General features: G+C 46.2%; 1 protein-coding gene across 2 annotated transcripts in view; it reads right to left on the bottom strand.

The window, feature by feature from the left end:
- The window catches only part of LOC134948383 (extracellular matrix protein 2-like), a 237,975-nt gene that overhangs the window by 72,808 nt on the left and 141,333 nt on the right, over positions 1-23,834 (bottom strand). For both annotated transcript variants that reach the window (XM_063936316.1, XM_063936315.1), the window contains exons 2-4: positions 17,549-17,740; positions 7,649-8,044; positions 6,129-6,404 (exon numbers count right to left, since the gene is read on the bottom strand). In XM_063936316.1, coding sequence (XP_063792386.1) covers positions 6,129-6,404; positions 7,649-8,044; positions 17,549-17,740 — 864 coding nt within the window. The remainder of the gene's footprint in view (positions 1-6,128; positions 6,405-7,648; positions 8,045-17,548; positions 17,741-23,834) is intronic.

The following is a 23,834-nucleotide window of genomic DNA, read 5'->3' as shown; positions in this document are numbered from 1 at the left end:
CCCTAACCACCCCTTCAGCAGCCTTACCCTAACCCTACAGCCTTACCCTAACCACCCCCTTTAGCAGCCTTACCCTAACCCTACAGCCTTACCCTAGCCACCCTCTTCAGCAGCCTTACTCTAACCCTACAGCCTTACCCTAACCATCCCCTTCAGCAGCCTTACCCTAACCCAACAGCCTTACCCTAGCCACACCCTTCAGCAGCCTTACCCTAACCCTACAGCCTTACCCTAACCATCCCCTTCAGCAGCCTTACCCTAACCCAACAGCCTTACCCTAGCCACACCCTTCAGCAGCCTTACCCTAACCCTACAGCCTTACCCTAACCATCCCCTTCAGCAGCCTTACCCTAACCCAACAGCCTTACCCTAGCCATCCTTTCAGCAGCCTAACCCTACAGCCTTACCCTAACCATCACCTTCAGCAGCCTTACCCTACCCCTACAGCCTTACCCTAACCACCCCCTTCAGGAGCCTTACCCTAACCACCCCTTCAGCAGCCTTACCCTAATCATCTCCTTCAGCAGTCTTACCCTAACCATCCCCTTCAGCAGCCTTACCCTAACCCTACAGCCTTACCCTAACCACCCCCTTCAGGAGCCTTACCCTAACCACCCCCTTCAGCAGCCTTACCCTAACCATCTCCTTCAGCAGCCTTACCCTAACCATTCCCTTCAGCAGCCTTATCCTAACCATTCCCTTCAGCAGCCTTACCCTAACCATTCTCTTCAGCAGCCTTATCCTAACCATTCCCTTCAGCAGCCTTACCCTAACCATTCCCTTCAGCAGCCTTACCCTAACCATTCCCTTCAGCAGCCTTACCCTAACCATTCCCTTCAGCAGCCTTACCCTAACCATTCCCTTCAGCAGCCTTACCCTAACATCCCTAACAACTCTCACAGCCTAACCCTCCCCCTAGTGTCTAACCCTAATACTCACTGTCGGTCCTCAGGATTCCACTGCCGGGATTGTGATCGTCGGGATCCTAACTGTCTCCCATATGTAGCATAGCCACGGTGTGACACTGTGTAGAAGGAAGTGAGGCAAAGACCAATATGAAGCCACAGGAATGGAATTCCCAGCTTCCTATTGGTCCATGTACCCACATCTTCTTTCAGCACTGGCATATTTATAATAGGTGTAGTGCAGGGCCAGCTCCAGGCATGTTCCAATAGAGCAGCCGAACAGGGCGCCACACTTAATGGCCACCACTAGCTTGCGCAGCCATATTGGAACCTGCCCTGCCTGGAGCCAAGTCCCTGCACTGCAGCCGCAGCATCCGTCCCGCCTCCCACAAGCACTCATGTAAGCGGCGCCGGCCCATGACCCAATCAGAGCTCGCGGACCGGCAGCTAAGGCTCCTGATTGGCTGCCGGACTGCGAGCTTTGATTGGCTCGCGGACCGGCGCCTAATTGGAGCACAGCCGCCGGAGACTGAGGGGAAGGAGAGGTCCACGCTGTGCTCTCCTCCCCGCCCACAAGAATCAGCAGCAGCGCGGTGAGCAGCACTTTGTGGGGGAGCACTGTGTGGGGACATTGTATCTGGGACTGGGGGCATATCTGGCACTGTGGAGGCATGTGTATCTGGCACTGGGGGCATATCTGGCACTGTGGGGGCATGTGTATCTGGCACTGGGGGCATATCTGGCACTTTGGGGGCATGTGTATCTGGCACTGGGCGCATATCTGGCACTGTGGGAGCATGTGTATCTGGCACTGGGGGCATATCTGGCACCCGGGGGGCATATGTATCTGGCACTGGGGGCATATCTGTCACTGTGGGGGCATGTGTATCTGGCACTGTAAGGACATGTGTATCTGGCACTGGGGCATATCTGGCACTGTGGGGGCATGTGTATCTGGCACTGGGGGCATATCTGGCACTCTGGGGGCATATCTGGCACTCTGGGGACATGTGTATCTGGCACTGGGGGCATATCTGGCACTGTGGGGACATGTGTATCTGACACTGGGGGCATATATGTATCTGGCACTGGGGCATATATGTACCTGGCACTGTGGGGGCATATATGTATCTGGCACTGTGGGGACATGTGTATCTAGCACTGTGGGGCATATATGTATCTGGCACTGGGGCATATATGTACCTAGCACTGTGGGGGCATATATGTATCTGGCACTGTGGGGACATGTGTATCTGACACTGGGGGCATATATGTATCTGGCACTGGGGCATATATGTATCTGGCACTGTGGGGACATATGTATCTGGCACTGCTGAGGCACATATCATGTGTATCTGGCACTGCTGTAGGGCATATCATGTTTATATGGCACTGCTGTGGGGCATATCATGTGTATGCATGCGCATGGCGCGGGGGGGGGGGGGGGGGGGGCGCTTTGTCATTTTCTCGCTCAGGGTGCTAGTAGACCTGGAGCCGGCCCTGGTGTAGTGTGTACGGTGGTTCAGGGGACCCCACACCTATCTGACAGATAGTGTAGATCTGTTCTACCACACCCATCACATCGCCCACTGTGTGACTTTTCAGCTGGCAGGATGCTGAGCCCATGTTTGAGCAATATACTGTAGGCATCACGGCCTTAGCTCAGTGCCCAGTGGTGTGTGTGCTTGTATATTGGCAAGTGTCAGTCAGCTCTCTGGAGGAGTCCTGTCTCCTGATACATGTGCCCACTTCCTCCAGTGTCCCGTCAGCTGTGCCCTGTGTAATGGCACCGCGCTGGGGTTTGTGTGTGTACATCCTATAGCAGCTGCAGGCTAAGGGGGACATTTACTAAGCAGTGATAAGAGCGGAGAAGTGAGCCAGTGGAGAAGTTGCCCATGGCAATCAATCAGCACTGGGGTAACATCCGTAATTTGCATACTATAAAATTATACGGAGCTGCTGATTGGTTGATTGGGGTAACATCTGCACTGGCTCACTTCTCTGCTCTTATCACTGCTTAGTAAATGTCTCAGTAGGACTGCAATGACACAATTTAGGGGGTCATTCCGAGTTGATCGCTCGCTGCCATTTTTCACAGCGCAGCGAACAGGTTTCTACTGCGCATGCGTATGCACCGCAATGTGCAGGCGCGTTGTACGGATACAAAGCGAATCATTGCTGGGCGATGGATTTAATGAAGAAATCATTCGCACAGCCGATCGCAAGGAGATTGACAGGAAGAAGGCGTTTGTGGGTGTCAACTGACCGTTTTCTGGGTGTGTTTGGAAAAACGCGGGCGTGTCCAAGCGTTTGCAGGGCAGGTGTCTGACGTCAATTCCGGGACTGGACAGGCTGAAGTGATCGCAGCGGCTGAGTAAGTTCTGGGCTACTCAGAAACTGCAAAAAACTTTTTTGTCCCGCTCAGCTGCACATGCGATCACACACTTGCAAAGCAAAAATACACTCCCACTGTGGGCGGCGAATATGCGTTTGCATGGCTGCAAAAAGTAGCTAGCGAGCGATCAACTCGGAATGAGGGCCTTAATGCAAATCACATCAGCATGGATCATCCACTTTACTCTAGAGGTGGTCAGCACGGCCAGACCTGGGAGACTTGAATACTCATCCGGGCGGCCAGGAGCAGCACCCCTGATTTGGGAGCCTCCCAGCCATTCCGGTAGAATAGGGCAAATATGAGTTGCAACACACAGTATACCCCCACACACATTGTATTCATATACACAAACACACTCCGGGGAGGGCCGCCTTATTCAGTTCTTTTTCTTGTGCCCCGTGGCACTGCACCGCCTCCATGCTTGCAGTAATACAAATTAGCCCCTAGGTTCTGTATCTATAATGACCGCTGCCAATGGGCCAGTGATGTGTGCACATCCCCCAGGTCTAAGTCAGCCAGCCAGCTCCCGAGTGTAATTACGTGTAGTCACATTTATACACACGCTTCAGCACTGTTAGAATACCCTTCATATGCTCCATTACCATTTAGTTATGCCCCTTCAGCTGCAAGTGGAGATGCGACTGAGTTGTGTACGCTGGACTTCGGAGAATACATAGGAGGTCATTCCGAGTTGTTCGCTCGCAAGCGGATTTTAGCAGATTTGCTCATGCTAAGCCGCCGCCTACTGGGAGTGAATCTTAGCATCTTAAAATTGCGAACGATGTATTCGCAATATTGCGATTACACACCTCGTAGCAGTTTCTGAGTAGCTCCAGACTTACTCGGCATCTGCGATCATTTCACTGCTTGTCGTTCCTGGTTTGACGTCACAAACACACCCAGCGTTCGCCCAGACACTCCTCTGTTTCTCCAGCCACTCCTGTGTTTTTTTCGGAAACGGTAGCGTTTTTTCCCACACGCCCATAAAACGGCCTGTTTCCGCCCAGTAACACCCATTTCCTGTCAATCACATTACGATCGCCAGAACGATGAAAAAGCCGTGAGTAAAAATCCTAACTACATAGCAAATTTACTTGGCGCAGTCGCAGTGCGGACATTGCGCATGCGCATTAAGCGGAAAATCGCTGCGATGCGAAGATTTTTACCGAGCGAACAACTCGGAATGAGGGCCATAGTGCTAAAACACGCAAGATCCATGCGCAAAACTGATTGGCAATAAACCCTGCATCAGCCCCACTCTCCGTAACAGACCACATGGTCTGTCAGCCTATCTCCTGATCTCCTTAAATGCTTCTCCCTATGCTAGCTCGCTGTAGGTACTTCCAATACTTAAACGCAGCATCATGTGATGCATGTTTAGTTTATTGCTTAACGGATTAAGTTTAATTTATCTGGGTTGGGAAGTCTCTGTTTCCAGCTATTTTCTAAGCACATGGTCAGATCACTAAGTGATCACAGATGTGAGTCAGATACACTGCGAGGCTCCGTAAGCTGCTCTCGCTCCATGTTACCTTGTGACTTTACAGAAACATAAATATTATTACCAACACAGCCTTAAAAAGAACAGACTGACATGAAGACTGTAGACAGCGCGGCTCCATTATTGCACACATGTAAATAGAACGGCTCGGCATCAACTTAATGCTTAACCAAGATGGGTAGAAATGGTTCCACCCCAATGCTGATGCCAATACCACAATTGATGTTTACCTTCTGTGCCAACACAGCATGCCAGTTGTTGCCAGTGCCTCTTTACAAAAGTCCACCTGTCACCATGAATCAATATTTTTAAATATAATAATACCAAAGTCGGCAAAATATAGTCCATGCTATTTCCGAGGAAGTGCTAACTCTTGCTGGATATTTTTGGTACGTCTGAGAAGGTGGAAACCAGCTACTGTATTCCTTTCCCCAAACTGAATGAGCAAGAAATGGAATTTCACAAGAATGAGCAAGAAATGGAAAGGGTGGTGCTACAGTAACCCATTACAAAATCACAACTTTAGAATGTAAACCAAACATGAATGAGAGTATTGCAAGACAAATGGGTCTATTTACTAAGCCTTGGGAGAGAGATAAAGAAGATGGAGATAAAGCACCAACCAATCAGCTCCTAACTGTCCTTTTTCAAACATAGCCTTTCTTTCTCCACTTTATCTCTCTCCAAGGCATGACACATCTCCCCCAGATGTGATAAACCCCCTAACATTTATATTCCTGCCGACACATATTTTTGGTGAGGTGGCCAGAGGGGATGTGGTTAGCATCCTGGCAGTTGGGATGCCAGCAGGTCATGTGACCGACGCCAGAATCTTGACACCACTTGGAATCCCGGCGCCTGACAACTGACCACCAGCATCTCAAAGGTAAGTATCGGGGTGACTGTGGGGGTTAGGGCCGGGGGAAAGGAAGGGGTGTTAGGGTTAGGCACTAGGGGGGTAGCCGTAGCATCCCCCGACTCTTAGCCCTACCTGCCGCCCCTTAACCAGTGTCTTAGCCCTAGCCACCACCCAAGGTGGGTTACGGTTAAGGTAGGGGACAAGGTAAAGGTAAAATAATTACCCCGTCCCATGTCGGCATTCTCATGGTCAGGATGCCAGTGTCATGTGACCACTGGCATCCCGACCGCCAGTAACCTATATCACACCCAGCCAGATATAACTTCATGACCACCTACACTTTACATGTGATCACCCATTCTTTAAACAGAAAGAGGTGTGGTTCCTATAAACCTCATGACATAAATTCTACACTTGCTTTTATAAATGCCCCCCATACAAATATAATCTCAAAGGCTTTGCTCCTACCAGCCAAGTAGAGAGTCTTCAGTCCGAGGTCAGTCATGAGTGGAAGGTAGGTCATCTTTGTGTTGGCACAGGCTATGGTGGATTCAGACAAGAGACAGCCACTTGGGAGAGATGGGATGTGAGGTTGTGTTGCGTGAATAAACAATGGAAAACTTGGACTGGTCGGTGCGGGAAGCGGCTTCTCTGTGTCCTCAGGCTTATTCCTTTCCATTTGGATGATCGCCGTCTTGTTTGTGATGGGGTGTTGTGCTGACCCTTTTCTTACTGCTTTTTTCTCTAAGGACAATAACACCATTAGTACAATGTAATATTTTATTAATATAACACCAACGTTCTACTTTATTAATATAACACCAACATTCTGTAACACTATTAGGTGCAACAATAGTAACATAACATAGATATGCAATAAAAGAAACCAGACAGAAAAAGCAGGTATGGCAATCAAAAGTAAGTGGGAATAGATTCCTCATGCTTTCCCAGCAGGTCATGTTTTTTGGATCTCTGTCTGTGGAAGCCGGTGAAATAATTAGTGAGCAACATAGATTATCTCACCTGTGCCGAATTAAAGACATCCACAAAACATGCCTGTTGGTGGTACTTGAGGCCTGGAGTTGAAAACCACTACTGTAGACTATTGCAGTCTTTTTAATTAACTAAAATGTACCTTGTTGCAAACTAGAGATGAGCGGGTTCGGATTTACTCAGTTCTTTACGCCAGAATTATCGCCATTTCTTATTTTCTGGATTTTTCTTATTGGTTAACCAAAACACGTGACATCCGATAGCCAATAAGGAGATTCGGGTAAATCCGAGTAAAACCGAACCCGGTCATCTCTATTGCAAACTAATATTAATGTTGCTTTATGACGAATATATTATATTAGTCATTGCTCTCATATACATATTACGTTCTTAATATTACGATGTATGTAGCTTTATTTATTTGTGCCATTTTATAGACTTTATTCATATTATTTAACAAAAAGAAATTGATTTTTAATTAGCTGTAAAATGTAATGTTTATTTTACACCTGTAAAATTTCTATGAAAAAGTTTTTAAAATGTTGTTGAGAACGGAATAAAAGACAATAAAAATGGTTCATTATTTTATAATAAAAATGTATGCCATAATCTAAATATACTTAATTTTACACCATATACTGTAAAAGTGATTTTCAGTGTACTGTCGTCCCTGTATAATCCCAACATCTAAATCATATGTGACAACTTGTTCCCAGCTCCCTCTGAGAGATCCTAGGGGGCAGATGTCCAGGTAGGGGTGTGGCCCAGAGAACTGCATCATCAATCAAAGACCCACCCCCGCTGTTAGAAAGCACCAGTTTCCATCATTGTGATGAAGGGAGAGGGACAATGATGATACAAATCACCTAGAATCACACCATCGAGCCCCCACACTGCACACCCCTCAGAGGCTGGCTCGAAACTCAGGTGGCTAACAGACAGAATGGGCATTTATGATCTACTAGATCTATCGTGTGTCTATATTTCTTTCTTACCTTCTTTTGGTTGTTCCTTTCTTGTGGTCTTCAGATCCTCTTTATCTGAATCTTTCTCTCTAGTAGTGTCTTTCTTTGGTTTTACAAGCGGCAATCCTTTCTTCTGGAGGTCAGTCTCTTGTTTTCCATTATTCAATTCTTTTTTTTTAGCTTTCCGCTCAGTAACATTAACCAGTCTGCTTACCACTGGTGTTTTCTTTAATTTCTGGGTCCTATTAGCTGTAACATTACTATACACTGCTGAATTAGGTGCCACGGCTGGTTTGGATGAGGTCCTTGCGATATCCCCTTTGACTTTCAGCATCTTCGTGTCCTTTTTCTTTCCCTCACTTCTTTGGTCTATTACTTTTCCTTCATCAACTTTTGATGCTGACTCAAGTGGAGCCTGTTTTGATACTGAAGTATAACACAACTTTACTGCAGACATACAGATCTGCTCACAGTCATATATGTACATACAGTATGTAGATGAATGTTAATATTGTTATTTGCAAGCCTAGACATTAATACAGGTTGAGTATCCCATATCCAAAATGCTTGGGACCAGAAGTATTTTGGATATCGGATTTTTCTGTATTTTGGAATAATTGCATACCATAATGAGATATCATGGCGATGGGACCCAGGTCTAAGCACAGAATGCATTTATGATTCATATACACCTTATACACACAGCCTGAAGGTCATTTTAGACAATATTTTTAATAACTTTGGGGGTCATTCCGAGTTGATTGCACGTAGCAACTTTTTGCTGCTCGTGCGATCAACCTGACGCCGCCTATGGGGGAGCGTATTTTAGCATAGCAGGGCTGCGAACGCGAAGTTTGTAGCAAAACAAGACCAGCCCTAGACCTACTTACCATTTGCGACGGATCCAGTGATGCAGGTCCCGGATTTGACATCAGACAGCCGCCCTCAAAACACCTGGACATGCCTGCGTTCGCTGGACCACTCCCGGAAAACGGTCAGTTGACGCCCCGACGCGCCTTCCTCCTGTCAATCTTCTTGCGGTCGCCACTGCGACCGCTTTCCTCGCTCCCGGCATCGATGCCCGGCGACAGCCATCGCCGGGCAACGACGTGCGTGCGCAATGCGCACACCGCGCATGCGCAGTTCTGACCCGATCGCACCGCTGCGAAGAAGTGCAGCGTGCAATCAGGTCGGAATGACCCCCTTTGTGCATTAAACAAAGTTTGTGTACATACACACAATTCATTTATGTTTCATATACACCTTATACACACAGCCTGAAGGTCATTTAATACAATATATTTAATAACTTTGTGTAGTAAACAAAGTTTGTGTACATTGAGCCATCAGAAAACAAAGGTTTCACTATCTCACTCTCACTCAGAAAATTCTGTATTTCGGAATATTCCGTATTTCAGAATATTTGGATATGGGATACTCAACCTGTAATATGGATTTCCTTAATTCCATCACAGCTATTCTAGTCCAATGAAAGGAATCTTGCAAACCATGTAATTAATATGCCAAGAAAAATGAAATATGATTATTATCTAGCAGATCTATTAGACAAGAGGTTCTGGCAGAAAATAATCTACAGATTTAACTTAAACATGGGCCCAATATTACATGCAACCAAATGGGCATTCTAATAGTAGTGCATAAGGGGCAATTACTGTAGGTCCACAAGGACGGGGGCCACCACTTGGCTTGAGAGAACTCAAAACTTTTAATGTCCTATTGAGATTGGCCAGAGGCTTCATTGAGGTGACTGTAGTCTTACACAGCAGACATTTATGGGTAGGATTTTTGTTAATAAGTGTCACAATCTATAACACATATGATAATAAAGCAGTAAGGAGCTAGGAGCCCGTGGGAGTGTGAAGCAGGGCCGTCTTAACAGCATTGCATGCCCTGAGCAAAACAATGCACTGGGATCCCTAGCCGCCCATTCACAGGAATAAGTGAAAAAAAAATTGTAACTTACCCCACCTGCAGTCCCGCACTGTATCTCCATACAGGGAATGGCTGTCAGCACTCTGATTGGTGTATAGCTCCAGCCATCCACCAATCAGCATGCTGACAGCCATTCACTGTATGGCTGCAGGCTTGGAGACAGGTAGATAATGCTGCACTCTGACTGGTGGATAACTCCAGCCATCCACCAATCAGCATGCTCACAGCCATTCATTGTATGGCTGCAGGCTGGGAGGCAGGTAGATAATGCTGCATTCTGACTGGTGAATAGCTCCATCCATCCACCAATCAGCATGCTGATAGCCATTCACTGTATGGGTGGTAGTCATGTGACCGCCGGTCGGCTGACCGACAGTCACATGACCTCCTCCGTGAGCCCGACGGCTCACTATCCCGATGGTCGGCATGCCGACCAACAGGGACTATTTCCACTCGTGGGTGTCAACGACACCCATAGAGTGGGAATAGAACCCGTGGCGACCGCAGGTCGCCACCGAGCCCGCAGCGTGGCGAGCGCAGCGAGCCCGCAAGGGGCTTGCTGCACTCGCCCTTCCCCGCCGGGATCCCGGCGTCGGTATGCTGCCGGGATCCCCGCGTCGGTAAGGTGACCGGCGGTCAGGAGACCGCCGGTCACCCGTACTACACCCCACTGTATGGCTGCAGGCTGGGAGGCAGGTAGATAATGCTGCATTCTGACTGGTGAATAGCTCCAGCCATCCACCAATCAGCATGCTGATAGCCATTTACTGTATGGCTGCAGGCTGGGAGGCAGGTAGAAAATGCTTCCTGGCAATTCTGTGTACTTTACAATCAGAGCAGCCTGGCAGCATTTTATGCCTGCCTTCCAAGAAGCTCTGCCTCCCTGGCCCAGCCCACCTCTGGAGAGTTCCGCAGCATGTGGGGATGTCCGAGGGTATTGTGAAGAGGTCTAAGGAACATTGCTGTTTGCATTATCTATAGATATTATTTGGCACTTAGCTCTAGATTTATCAAAGCGTGGAGGGAGTTAAAGCGGAGAGAGATAAAGTACCAACCAATCAGCTTCTTGCTGCCATGTTACATGCTGTGGTTGAAAAATGACAGGAGCTGAATGGTTGGAACTTTACCTCTCTCCACTTTATCTATCTCCAAGCTTTGATAAATATCCCCCTTGGTCTCCAAATGGTTGGTCATCTCTGATTACAGTATCAGTTATTCTTTGTGTAACTTAAAAGATCCACCGGTGGGGTTAATTAATTCACTTATGATTCTGTGAGGAGAACAGAAAAACATTCCCTGAAGTCTGTGATTGGGAAACACTCGTCTACGCTGTGGTTTGGGACATCCTGTCTGGAAGAAGTTGACCAACCACTCCATGACCCCAATTGTAGAGAACTTCATACGCCAAATTTAATGGATAAAATAGTAAGGCAATGGCTGATGGCTAACATCTGATTTTCTGATTGCCTTTAGATGTGCTGACACTGGAGGGCAAGACAATATAGTTCACTTTCTGTTGGTTTAGAACTGGATTGCATTTATTTCCACTTGAAAAACATGGTCACAGGCTGTACCTACCTATGAGTGGACTAGGTTACAAATTTGTAAAAGCCGGCTCTTCTCAAAGCAAATCTCCCTACTAAACCTGCTACAACCCCAGGTACTGCCAACAAACTACATGTTTAGCAATCTGAAATATGGGGGTCATTCCGATTTGATAGCTCGCTAGCAGATTTTAGCAGCCGTGCAAACGCTATGCCGCCTCCCACTGGGAGTGTATTTTAGCTTAGCAGAAGTGCAAACGTTTTTATCGCAGAGCGGATACAAAAATAAGAATTTACTTACCGATAATTCTATTTCTCGTAGTCCGTAGTGGATGCTGGGAACTCCGTAAGGACCATGGGGAATAGCGGCTCCGCAGGAGACTGGGCACAAAAGTAAAGCTTTAGGACTACCTGGTGTGCACTGGCTCCTCCCCCTATGACCCTCCTCCAAGCCTCAGTTAGGATACTGTGCCCGGACGAGCGTACACAATAAGGAAGGATATATGAATCCCGGGTAAGACTCATACCAGCCACACCAATCACACCGTACAACCTGTGATCTGAACCCAGTTAACAGCATGATAACAGAGGAGCCTCTGGATAGATGGCTCACAACAACAATAACCCGATTTAGTTAACAATAACTATGTACAAGTATTGCAGACAATCCGCACTTGGGATGGGCGCCCAGCATCCACTACGGACTACGAGAAATAGAATTATCGGTAAGTAAATTCTTATTTTCTCTGACGTCCTAGTGGATGCTGGGAACTCCGTAAGGACCATGGGGATTATACCAAAGCTCCCAAACGGGCGGGAGAGTGCGGATGACTCTGCAGCACCGAATGAGAGAACTCCAGGTCCTCCTCAGCCAGGGTATCAATTTTGTAGAATTTTGCAAACGTGTTTGCCCCTGACCAAGTAGCTGCTCGGCAAAGTTGTAAAGCCGAGACCCCTCGGGCAGCCGCCCAAGATGAGCCCACCTTCCTTGTGGAATGGGCTTTTACAGATTTTGGCTGTGGCAGGCCTGCCACAGAATGTGCAAGCTGAATTGTATTACAAATCCAACGAGCAATAGTCTGCTTAGAAGCAGGAGCACCCAACTTGTTGGGCGCATACAGGATAAACAGCGAGTCAGATTTTCTGACTCCAGCCGTCCTGGAAACATATATTTTCAGGGCCCTGACTATGTCCAACAACTTGGAGTCCTCCAAGTCACTAGTAGCCGCAGGTACCACAATAGGTTGGTTCAGATGAAACGCTGAAAACCACCTTAGGGAGAAAATGAGGACGAGTCCTCAATTCCGTCCTGTCTGAATGGAAAATCAGATAAGGGCTTTTACAGGATAAAGCCGCCAATTCTGACACGCGCCTGGCCGAGGCCAGGGCCAACAGCATGACCACTTTCCATGTGAGATATTTTAACTCCACAGATTCAAGTGGTTCAAACCATTGTGACTTTAGGAACCCCAAAACTACATTGAGATCCCAAGGTGCCACTGGAGGCACAAAAAGGAGGCTGTATATGCAGTACCCCTTTTACAACCGTCTGAACTTCAGGAACTGAAGCTAGTTCTTTCTGGAAGAAAATTGACAGGGCCGAAATTTGAACCTTAATGGACCCCAATTTTAGGCCCATAGACACTCCTGTTTGCAGGAAATGCAGGAATCGACCTAGTTGAAATTCCTCCATCGGGGCCTTACTGGCCTCGCACCACGCAACATATTTTCGCCAAATGCGGTGATAATGCTTTGCAGTTACATCCTTCCTGGCTTTGATCAGGGTAGGGATGACTTCATCCGGAATGCCTTTTTCCTTCAGGATCCGGCGTTCAACCGCCCTGCCGTCAAACGCAGCCGCGGTAAGTCTTGGAATAGACAGGGTCCTTGCTGGAGCAGGTCCCTTCTTAGAGGTAGAGGCCACGGGTCCTCCGTGAGCATCTCTTGAAGTTCCGGGTACCAAGTCCTTCTTGGCCAATCCGGAGCCACGAGTATATTCTTACTCCCCTCCGTCTTATAATTCTCAGTACTTTTGGTAAGAGAGGAAGAGGAGGGAACACATACACTGACTGGTACACCCACGGTGTTACCAGCGCGTCCACAGCTATTGCCTGAGGGTCCCTTGACCTGGCGCAATACCTGTCCAATTTTTTGTTTAGGCGGGACGCCATCATGTCCACCTTTGGTTTTTCCCAACGGTTTACAATCATGTGGAAGACTTCTGCTGAGGAAGTCTGTTTCCCAGTTGTTCACTCCCGGAATGAACACTGCTGATAATGCTATCCCATGATTTTCCGCCCAGCGAAAAATCCTTGCAGCTTCTGCCATTTCCCTCCTGCTTCTTGTGCCGCCCTGTCTGTCTACGTGGGCGACTGCCGTGATGTTGTCCGACTGGATCAGCACCGGCTGACCTTAAAGCAGAGGTTTTGCTTGGCTTAGGGCATTGTAAATGGCCCTTAGCTCCAAGATATTTATGTAAATTGATGTCTCCAGGCTTGACCACAAGCCCTGGAAATTTCTTCCCTGTGTGACTGCTCCCCAGCCTCGCAGGCTGGCATCCGTGGTCACCAGGACCCAGTCCTGAATGCCGAATCTGCGCCCTCTAGAAGATGAGCACTCTGCAACCACCACAGAAGAGACACCCTTGTCTTTGGTGACAGGGTTATCCGCTGATGCATCTGAAGATGCGATCCGGACCATTTTTTTCAGCACGTCCCACTGGAAAGTTCTTGCGTGGAATCTGCCGAATGGAATTGCTTCGTAGGAAGCCACCATTTTTCCCAGGACCCTTGTGCACTGATGCACTGACACTTGGCCTGGTTTTAGGAGGTTTCTGATTAGTTCGGATAACTCCCTGGCTTTCTCCTCCTGGAGAAACACCTTTTTCTGGACTGTGTCCAGGATCATCCTTAGGAATAGAAGACGTGTCGTCGGGATCAGCTGCGATTTTGGAATATTAAGAATCCAACCGTGCTGCCGCAACACTACTTGAGATAGTGCTACCCCGACTACCAACTGTTCCCTGGATCTTGCCCTTATCCGGAGATCGTCCAAGTAAGGGATAATTAAAACTCCCTTCCTTCGAAGGAGTATCATCATTTCGGCCATTACTTTGGTAAAGACCCGGGGTGCCGTGGACAAACCAAACGGCAGCTTCTGAAACTGATAGTGACAGTTCTGTACCACAAACCTGAGGTACCCTTGGTGAGAAGGGTAAATTGGGACATGGAGATAAGCATCCTTGATGTCCAGAGACACCATATAATCCCCTTCTTCCAGGTTTGCAATCACCGCTCTGAGTGACTCCATCTTGAATTTGAACCTTTGTATGTAAGTGTTCAAGGATTTCAGATTTAAATTAGGTCTCACCGAGCCGTCCGGCTTCGGTACCACAAACAGCGTGGAATAATACCCCTTTCCCTGTTGTAGGAGGGGTACCTTGATTATCACCTGCTGGGAATACAGCTTGTGAATGGCTTCCAATACTGCCTCCCTGTCTGAGGGAGACGTCGGTAAAGCAGACTTTAGAAAACGGCGAGGGGAAGACGTCTCGAATTCCAATTTGTACCCCTGAGATACCACCTGAAGGATCCAGGGGTCCACCTGTGAGTGAGCCCACTGCACGCTGAAATTTTTGAGACGGGCACCCACCGTGCCTGAGTCCGCTTGTAAAGCCCCAGCGTCATGCTGAGGACTTGGCAGAAAACGGGAGAGGGCTTCTGTTCCTGGGAACTGGCTGTTTGCTGCAGCCTTTTTCCTCTCCCTCTGCCACGGGGCAGAAATGAGGAGCCTTTTGCCTGCTTGCCCTTATGGGGCCCAAAGGACTGCGCCTGATAATACGGCGTCTTCTTATGTTGAGAGGCTACCTGGGGTAAAAATGTGGATTTCCCAGCCGTTGCCGTGGCCACCAGGTCTGTTAGACCTACCCCAAATAACTCCTCCCTTTTATAAGGCGATACTTCCATATGCCTTTTGGAATCAGCATCACCTGACCACTGTCTTGTCCATAACCCTCTCTGGCAGAAATGGACAGCGCACTTACTCTTGATGCCAGTCGGCAAATATCCCTCTGTGCATCACGCATATATAGAACTGCATCTTTAGTCAGTAATATGCTGTCCCTATCTAGGGTATCAATATTGTCAGTCAGGGAATCCGACCCAGCCACCCCAGCACTGCACATCCAGGCTGAGGCGATTGCTGGTCGTAGTATCACACCCGTGTGAGTGTATATACATTTTACTGCTTTCTGTCAGCAGGTTCCTTAAGGGCGGCCGTGCCTTTAGACAAGCGTGTGAGCGCTTTATTCACCCTAGGGGGTGTTTCCCAACGTGCCCTATCCTCTGGCGGGAAGGGGTATGATGCTAATAACTTTTTAGGAATTAACAGTTTTTATCGGGGGAAACCCACGCATCATCACACACTTTATTTAATTCCTCAGATGCAGGAAAAACTACAGGCAGTTTTTTCTCACCCAACATAATACCGTTTTTAGTGGTACTGGTATTATCAGAAATGTGTAAAAACATTTTCCATAGCCTCAATCATGTAACGTGTGGCCCTACTGGAAGTCACATTCGTCTCTTAATCGTCGACACTGGAGTCAGTATCCGTGTCGGCGTCTGTATCTGCCATCTACGGTAACGGGCGTTTTAGAGCCCCTGATGGCTTTTGAGACCCCTGGACAGGCACAGGCTGAGTCGCCGGCTGTCTCATGTCATCAATCTTTTGTAAAGAGCTGACACTGTCACATATTCCTTCCATAAGCTCAACCACTCAGGTGTCGACTCCCTAGGGGGTGACATCTCCATTTCAGGCCATTGCGCCGTCTCCACACCATTTTCCTCCTCATACATGTCGACACAACGTACCGACACACAGCACACACACAGGGAATGCTCTGATAGAGGACAGGACCCCACTAGCCCTTTGGGGAGACAGAGGGAGAGTATGCCAGCACACACCAGAGCGCTATATATATACAGGGATAACCTTATATAAGTGTTTTTCCCCTTATAGCTGCTGTTTTATTAATACTGCGCCTAATTAGTGCCCCCCTCTCTTTTTTAACCCTTTTCTGTAGTGTAGTAACTGCAGGGGAGAGCCAGGGAGCTTCCCTCCAACGGAGCTGTGAGAGAAAATGGCGCCAGTGTGCTGAGGAGATAGGCTCCGCCCCCTTCTCGGCGGCCTTTTCTCCCGCTTTTGGTGAGTTCTGGCAGGGGTTAAAATACATCCATATAGCCCTGGGGGTTATATGTGGTGTATTTATGCCAGCCAAGGTGTTTTACATTGCTGCTCAGGGCGCCCCCCCCCTAGCGCCCTGCACCCTCAGTGACCGGAGTGTGAAGTGTGCCTGAGTAACAATGGCGCACAGCTGCAGTGCTGTGCGCTACCTTGTTGAAGACTGATGTCTTCTGCCGCCGATTTTTCCGGACCTCTTCTCGCTTCTGGCTCTGTAAGGGGGCCGGCGGCGCGGCTCTGGGACCGAGCTCCGAGGCTGGGCCTGTGTTCGGTCCCTCTGGAGCTAATGGTGTCCAGTAGCCTAAGAAGCCCAATCCACTCTGCACGCAGGTGAGTTCGCTTCTTCTCCCCTTAGTCCCTCGATGCAGTGAGCCTGTTGCCAGCAGGTCTCACTGAAAATAAAAAACCTAAAACTAAACTTTCACTAAGAAGCTCAGGAGAGCCCCTAGTGTGCACCCTTCTCGGCCGGGCACAAAAATCTAACTGAGGCTTGGAGGAGGGTCATAGGGGGAGGAGCCAGTGCACACCAGGTAGTCCTAAAGCTTTACTTTTGTGCCCAGTCTCCTGCGGAGCCGCTATTCCCCATGGTCCTTACGGAGTTCCCAGCATCCACTAGGACGTCAGAGAAAAAAAATTGTGTCGTTTCAGAGTAGCTCAAAACCTACTCAGCGCTTGCGATCACTTCAGCCTGTTCAGTTCCGGATCTGACGACACACACCCGCCCAGTGTTCGCCCAGCCACGCCTGCGTTTTCCCGACCACTCCCTGAAAACCGTCAGTTGCCACCAAGAAACGCCCACTTTATGTCAACCACTCTGCGGCAACCAGTGCGACTGAAATGCATCGCTAGACCATGTGCAAAATGACATCATTCGTTGTGCCAGTACGTCGCGCGTGCGCATTGCGCCGCATACGCATGCGCAGAACTGCTGCTTTTTAGCCTGATTGCTGTGCTGTGAACAAATGCAGCTAGCGATCAACTCGGAATGACCCCCTATATCCATACCATCTATAGTAGCTGTCCATCAGATAGCCGATTAGTAAATGAATATGCAGCCTCACAGTCTATTCCCTATGTTGCTGGTCCCTGGAGGGGTTTTATTGGACGCCAGGTAATAACTTGATAAATAAAAGAAACATTGCAGGCCAGAACTCTGATTACACCTCTAGACACATCTCCATAAATCCCTCACCTGACTTCACGCAGACTGGGCAGCACCCGTTTGGGGGTGTTTGTAACTTTCCATCAGGACAAGTGACATCCTCACAATCCACCGGTTCACACAGCTGCTTTCCTTGCTCACAAACACATAAGGTACATTGGCGAGGGGACCAGGCTGCTCCATGGTACATGATCATTCCGTTCACCAAGCATTGCTCTTTTCCTAGCAAATAAATAACCATTAGTTATGGAAAGCAGACTCCATTAAGACTTTTAGAAATTTGAGGGTTGTCTATAAATCTTGTATCTACTTATCCCACATATGTAGAACCACAAGAACAATGGTGGGGAATATACAAACTAGTTGGTACATTAAATGTGGAATGTTGTCTACTAAAGTGGACATGTCAACATGCAATAGAGGGCATGCACTGGATCGATACACAATACTAGAACCTAGTGACCTTACCAGTACCATAGCAAGGCACATCTGCACCCCTAGCAGTCACTCTCCACCCTGGTGCACCTGATGTCATGACTTCATGCAGCAAGGGCCGGAGCAGAGGGTGCCTCAAAAGGGTGGTAAGGTGCCTCTACAGAGCAGTCTCCAGGTGTGCCGCCATAGAAGCACAGCCAGGCCCATCAGTGTTTTGCTGCTACTGAGGCCCTGGAACGATCAATACTGGTGGGTTTAGTGGTTGCTGAGCCAGTTCTAATTTTGGGCAAGGGCAGTGTTGGGCTCTTCTGGCTTTCTCAGATGTGGCTCAGGTGTTACCTATGGAGAAGCTGCAACATGACATCCTAGGACACGCAACTGCACCATGCATCACCATTATATTTGACTGTGCCTTGGCAATATTTAAATCTTGTTCAGTGTGCCGCGAGTTGTAAAAGGTTGAAAAGCTCTGCTCTACAGGGTTCCATAGGGGTAACCTTTTACAATGTGCAGTGGCTCTGGTTCCCACCCCTCGTTATGGCACTGGACCTTACTGAAGTATGTCATGTTCTTTTCAGTGGGTTCCAGACATTTTGAGATGCAATTCTGGAGTGTTGCCACCACTTTTTAGATGTAATTTGTGTTATAATGTAACCTGACTTTTCCCACACATCCCAACATGACCAATTTCATTTACATCCAGGAATATGCTTTGCTGTACCCTGGCTGGTAACTGCTTTGTCCAGGCAGATAGATGTCAATAATGTGAATGTGATATCATTGTTTTTTTTACCTTCATCTCTACATTGAGGACTTGTAGATTTACGAAAACTTCTAAATAGCAAAAGTCGACGTGTTGCCGACAGCAACCAGTCAGATTCTCGTTATCACTTTCTAAACTATACTATATAAATGAAAGCTGGAACCTGATTGTTTGCTAACAACTTCCTTTTTCCTTTTAAGAGACTTTAGTAATTCTTCAGGAATGGCACTTAGCTACTGTATAATACATCTACATTCTTCTGGTTTGATATTTTCCATTTACTTGTTGATTGAATTGATTTTGGACTAACGAATTGATTTATGTATAAGGATTTTTTTTTACCATACATGAAAGTATTTAAAATACAGTGGTAAATACCAAACCAGACACATGTCTCCCTGATGAAAGTGTGCTTTTGGCACGTCTATTTATCTCATACTTCATTGGATAGATTTCATTCATCAAATGTTTTTTGTTCTCTTTGGTCATGAGAGAAGTCGTATATTGCACAATGCAACTATTAACAGATCAGCCATTTAAAAATGGCTGCCCACAGCTGGCTCACATGCATTTACATAAATTTCACTCTACGTGACCCCTTAAAAGCAAGGGGACATTAGATACATCACATGTGATGCCAATAAAAGACATCAACATCACATATGGGTATTGAAATTTCTTCTTTATTTTTACAAGATTATTAATAAAATTATAAACAAGTTATTTCTATTAAAGAAGAATTAAAAATTTTCACGTAAGGGAAAGAGTGCTGCTAATAAAAGTTGATTCCTTCTCTTCTTGTCGTATATGTATATCCAAATCAACTAGCAGCACCATTTATATGGATTTGTGTTGAAATATTGGTGCTATCAATACAAATTGTCATGTTATTTATATTCCCTCTATAATACCATTTATTAAAAACCTTGTGCGGGAGTGTCTCTAACTGGAAATTCACATGCGTTTACGCCACTAATTCACTATATTACTTTCCTATGTCTCTCAGTTCTTGTTGTTCATACTGTATGTAACGTTAGACAGAATTAGGAACAAAACATTGGCTGTTCAATCACTTTAAGGATACTACTGTGTTATCCATTCTGAAGGGTCCTGACTATCTAATATACCCATGGCAAAACCGTCTTATGAGTAAACCACACCGAGAAATGCTAGGTCTTGATTATTTGTAAAAGCGGTAACAATAATTTGGACAGCTCACCACCAGCTCTTCTTCCCATTTCAACTTGTACATTGGTTTTGCATTTTGTGTCTAGATTTATATAGCTGGTATGGTATCCGGACTTTGGGTCAACAGCACTTAGGTCGAAACCCATTGGTCGACAGTGGCTAGGTCGACACTACAAATAGTTCGACATGAACAAAGTCAACATGCAAAAAGATCGACATGAGGTTTTTTTTTATTGTTTTTTTTTTACTTTTTCATACTTTACGATCCACGTGCACTACATTTGGGAACGGTAACCTGTGCCGAGTGAAGCGGTAGCAGAGCGAGGCACCTTGCCTGAAGCATGGTGAGCGAAGCGAGCCATGAGAGGGGACACGGTGCACTAATTGGGGTTTCCGGTCACTTTACGAAGAAAATTACACCAAAAAAACATGAAAAACTTTTTTCATGTCGACCTATTTCTAGTGTCAACCTAGCCACTGTCGACCAATAGGTGTCGACCTAATAGGTGGTATGGAGACAGTACATCTAATGGTGGAGTTATCTATCACAAGCTCCTCAAAAATACAAAGGGATATAAACCAGCTATTAATACACTAATACAAAGAATACACATGAATCCTTGGGCTGAAGGCTCTATTAAAGGATAGCTCTAATGTTTTTTATGTTTTTGCACAATGATACTGCGGTTTGTTGTAAAACTTTATTCCTGACACTTAAATAGAATTTACGCCTGAAATCATCTAGTAAAACCCCAGAATCACAGTTACTGTAGTTTGATAGATACAGTTTGTTGTGAATAATGAATAGCAACATATGTTATCATGGAAACAATCCCCGCAGTACACAATTTATGTCCAAGATTACAAATTTAGCTAATGGAGGACAGTTATTCACAAAATAAATGTCAGTTTGCAGGAGCCTGTATGTTTCTGATGTTTCACCATGCACTTTCTGCCAAAATGTCATACCCATTACAATGATTTTCTTGAGCCACAATCTTGTTGAGTTACTGATACTTTTTGAGGCCCCTGCTCTTCTCTTCTCCGTCATAAACAGACACTAAGAAACACTGCCTTGAATAAAACGTTTTGTTGTCATGGAAATTGCTTTGATTGAGTTATACAGTGTTGTTCCTATTTTCTCAATCATTCTATTTATGCCTCACATTTACAGGCTGATTTTACTAAGCCGTGTAATATAAATTGCTATTCACACGATTCAGTGAATTTTCCTATGTTAATTTAACATTATGTAAATTCTATGGAGAAAGAACAGGCTAGCACAGTAGGAGATCAGCGGGGAAAAAAACTGCAATAAAAAAACAAAAAAGGAACTTGATAATTGGACAATTGCGAAGTCCCAATTTATAAAGCTATTATGCATGTTAACACTTTCATTACACAGCTGTTGGGATGCTTCTCATATCTAGAATTGCCTTTCAGAGACACTAGTGCATTCAGGGATTCATCAGAGCATATATGTAAGAATAAAAGAACAGAATTAAAAACTAAAAGCATACATTAACAGTACAACAATCATATCTTTTCTTTCACGGTCATCCCTGCTTCCCATAGGCTGTCTTACAATATAAAATTGCTTCAAATTGCAGAACTAATTGTATCCTAAAAATATTTACATTCTTCCATTCCATTGAATAACACCCATAACATAACTCCCACCCTCGCTTAACATCTCCCATAACTTAACTCCCATTCCTGCTCAACATCTCCCATAACTTAGCTCCCACCTCCACTTAACATTTCCCATAACTCCACTTCCACCTCTGCTCAATATTTCCCGTAATTTAACTCCCAATCCTGCTCAACATCTACCATAATTTAATTCCCACTCCTGCTCAACATCTCCCATAACTTAACTCCCACTCTTGGTCAACATCTCCCATAATTTAACTCCCACACTTGCTCTTCATCTCCCATAACTTAACTTTCACACTTTTTCAACATCTCCCATAACTTAACTCCCACTCCTGCTCATCATCTCCCATAACTTAACTCCCACTCCTGCTCAACATCTCCCATAAGTTAACTCCCAATCCTGCTCAACATCTCCCATAACTTAACTCCCATTTCTGCTCAACATCTCCCATAACTTAACTCCCATTCCTGCTCAACATCTCCCATAACTTAACTCCCATTCCTGCTCAACATCTCCCATAACTTAACTTCCATTCCTGCTCAACACCTCCCACAACTTAACTCCCATTCCTGCTCAACATCTCCCATAAGTTAACTCCCGCCTTTACGCAACATCTCCCATAACTTAACTCCAACTCCTACTCAACATCTCCCATAAGTTAACTCCCGCCTTTACTCAACATCTCCTATAAGTTAACTCCGACTCCGGGTCAACATCTCCCATAACTTAACTCCCATTCCTGCTCAACATCTCCCATAACTTAACTCCCACTCCTGCTCAACATCTCCCATAACTTAACTCCCACTCCTGCTCAACATCTCCCATAAGTTATCTTCCGCCTTTACTCAACATCTTTCATAAGTTAACTCCCACTGCTGCTCAACATCTCCCATAAGTTAACTTCTGCCTTTACTCAACATCTCCCATAAGTTAACTCCCACTCCTGCTCAACATCTCCCATAACTTAACTCCCATTCCTGCTCAACATCTCCCATAACTTAACTCCCACTCCTGCTCAACATCTCCCATATTGTAACTTCCATTCCTGCTCAACATGTCCCATAAGTTAACTCCCACTCCTGCTCAACATCTCCCATAACTTAACTCCTATTCCTACTCAACATCTCCCATAACTTAACTCCCACTCCTGCCCAACATCTCCATAAACTAACTCCCACCCAACCTCAGGTCAAACACTGCTTTCAGGGACGGTAAACTGGGTATATCGGCATCAATTGGGACAAGGTAGTGGTGCACTATTTACAAACGGAAGAATAGACACCAATGGTGCTTCTTGTCTTTGGCACAATATACTCTCACTTCTTCTGACATAATTCCCCACCATACCTATACTTTATATCACAATCTCTGATCTTTTAAGCTTATTACTTTTGAAAAAAAAGTCTCATTATTATTATATTGTAATCAAAATTGTTTGAATAATTACTTTTCAAACAATACATTTATTTTAATTAACAGGGAAAAATACAAAGAAATGTAATTAAATGTAGTGGACCACATAAATGAAAATTTATTTTATTCTCCACTGACTTTATTTACATCTCCTTCCCCAATCATATACAGAAAGCCATCTCCCCACAGAAAATAAAGGATAAGGCCTAGTCTTAGCAATCATGGGGGTAATTCAGAGTTGATCGCAGCAGCAAGTTTGTTAGCAATTGGGCAAAACCATGTGCACTGCAGGGGAGGCAGATATAACATGTGCAGAGAGAGTTAGATTTGGGTGGGGTGTGCTCAAACTGAAATCTAAATTGCAGTGTAAAAATAAAGCAGCCAGTATTTACCCTGCACAGAAACAAAATAACCCACCCAAATCTAACTTTCTGTGCACATGTTACATCTGCCACCCCTGCAGTGCACACGGTTTTGCCCAACTGCTAAAAAATTTCCTGCTGCGATCAACTTGGAATTACCCCCCAAGCTGGGAATAATTGGCCTCATTCAGACCTGATCGCTCGCTAGCTATTTTTTGCAGCGCTGCGATCATATGGTCGCCGCCTATAGGGGAGTGTATTTTTGCTTTGCAAGATTGCGACCGCATGTGCAGCCGGGCGGTACAAAAAAGTTTTGTGCAGTTTCTGAGTTGCCAAGAACTTACTCAGCCGCTGCGATCACTTCAGCCTGTTCAGTCACGGAATTGACGTCAGACACCCGCCCTGCAAACGCTTGGACACGCATGCGTTTTTCCAGACACTCCCAGAAAACGGTCGGTTGACACCCACAAACGCCCTCATCCTGTCAATATCCTTGCG

The sequence above is a fragment of the Pseudophryne corroboree genome, chromosome 8, assembly GCF_028390025.1.
Source record: "Pseudophryne corroboree isolate aPseCor3 chromosome 8, aPseCor3.hap2, whole genome shotgun sequence".
Classification (NCBI taxonomy): Eukaryota; Metazoa; Chordata; class Amphibia; order Anura; family Myobatrachidae; genus Pseudophryne; species Pseudophryne corroboree.
This window is presented reverse-complemented; position numbering and strand designations above follow the sequence as displayed.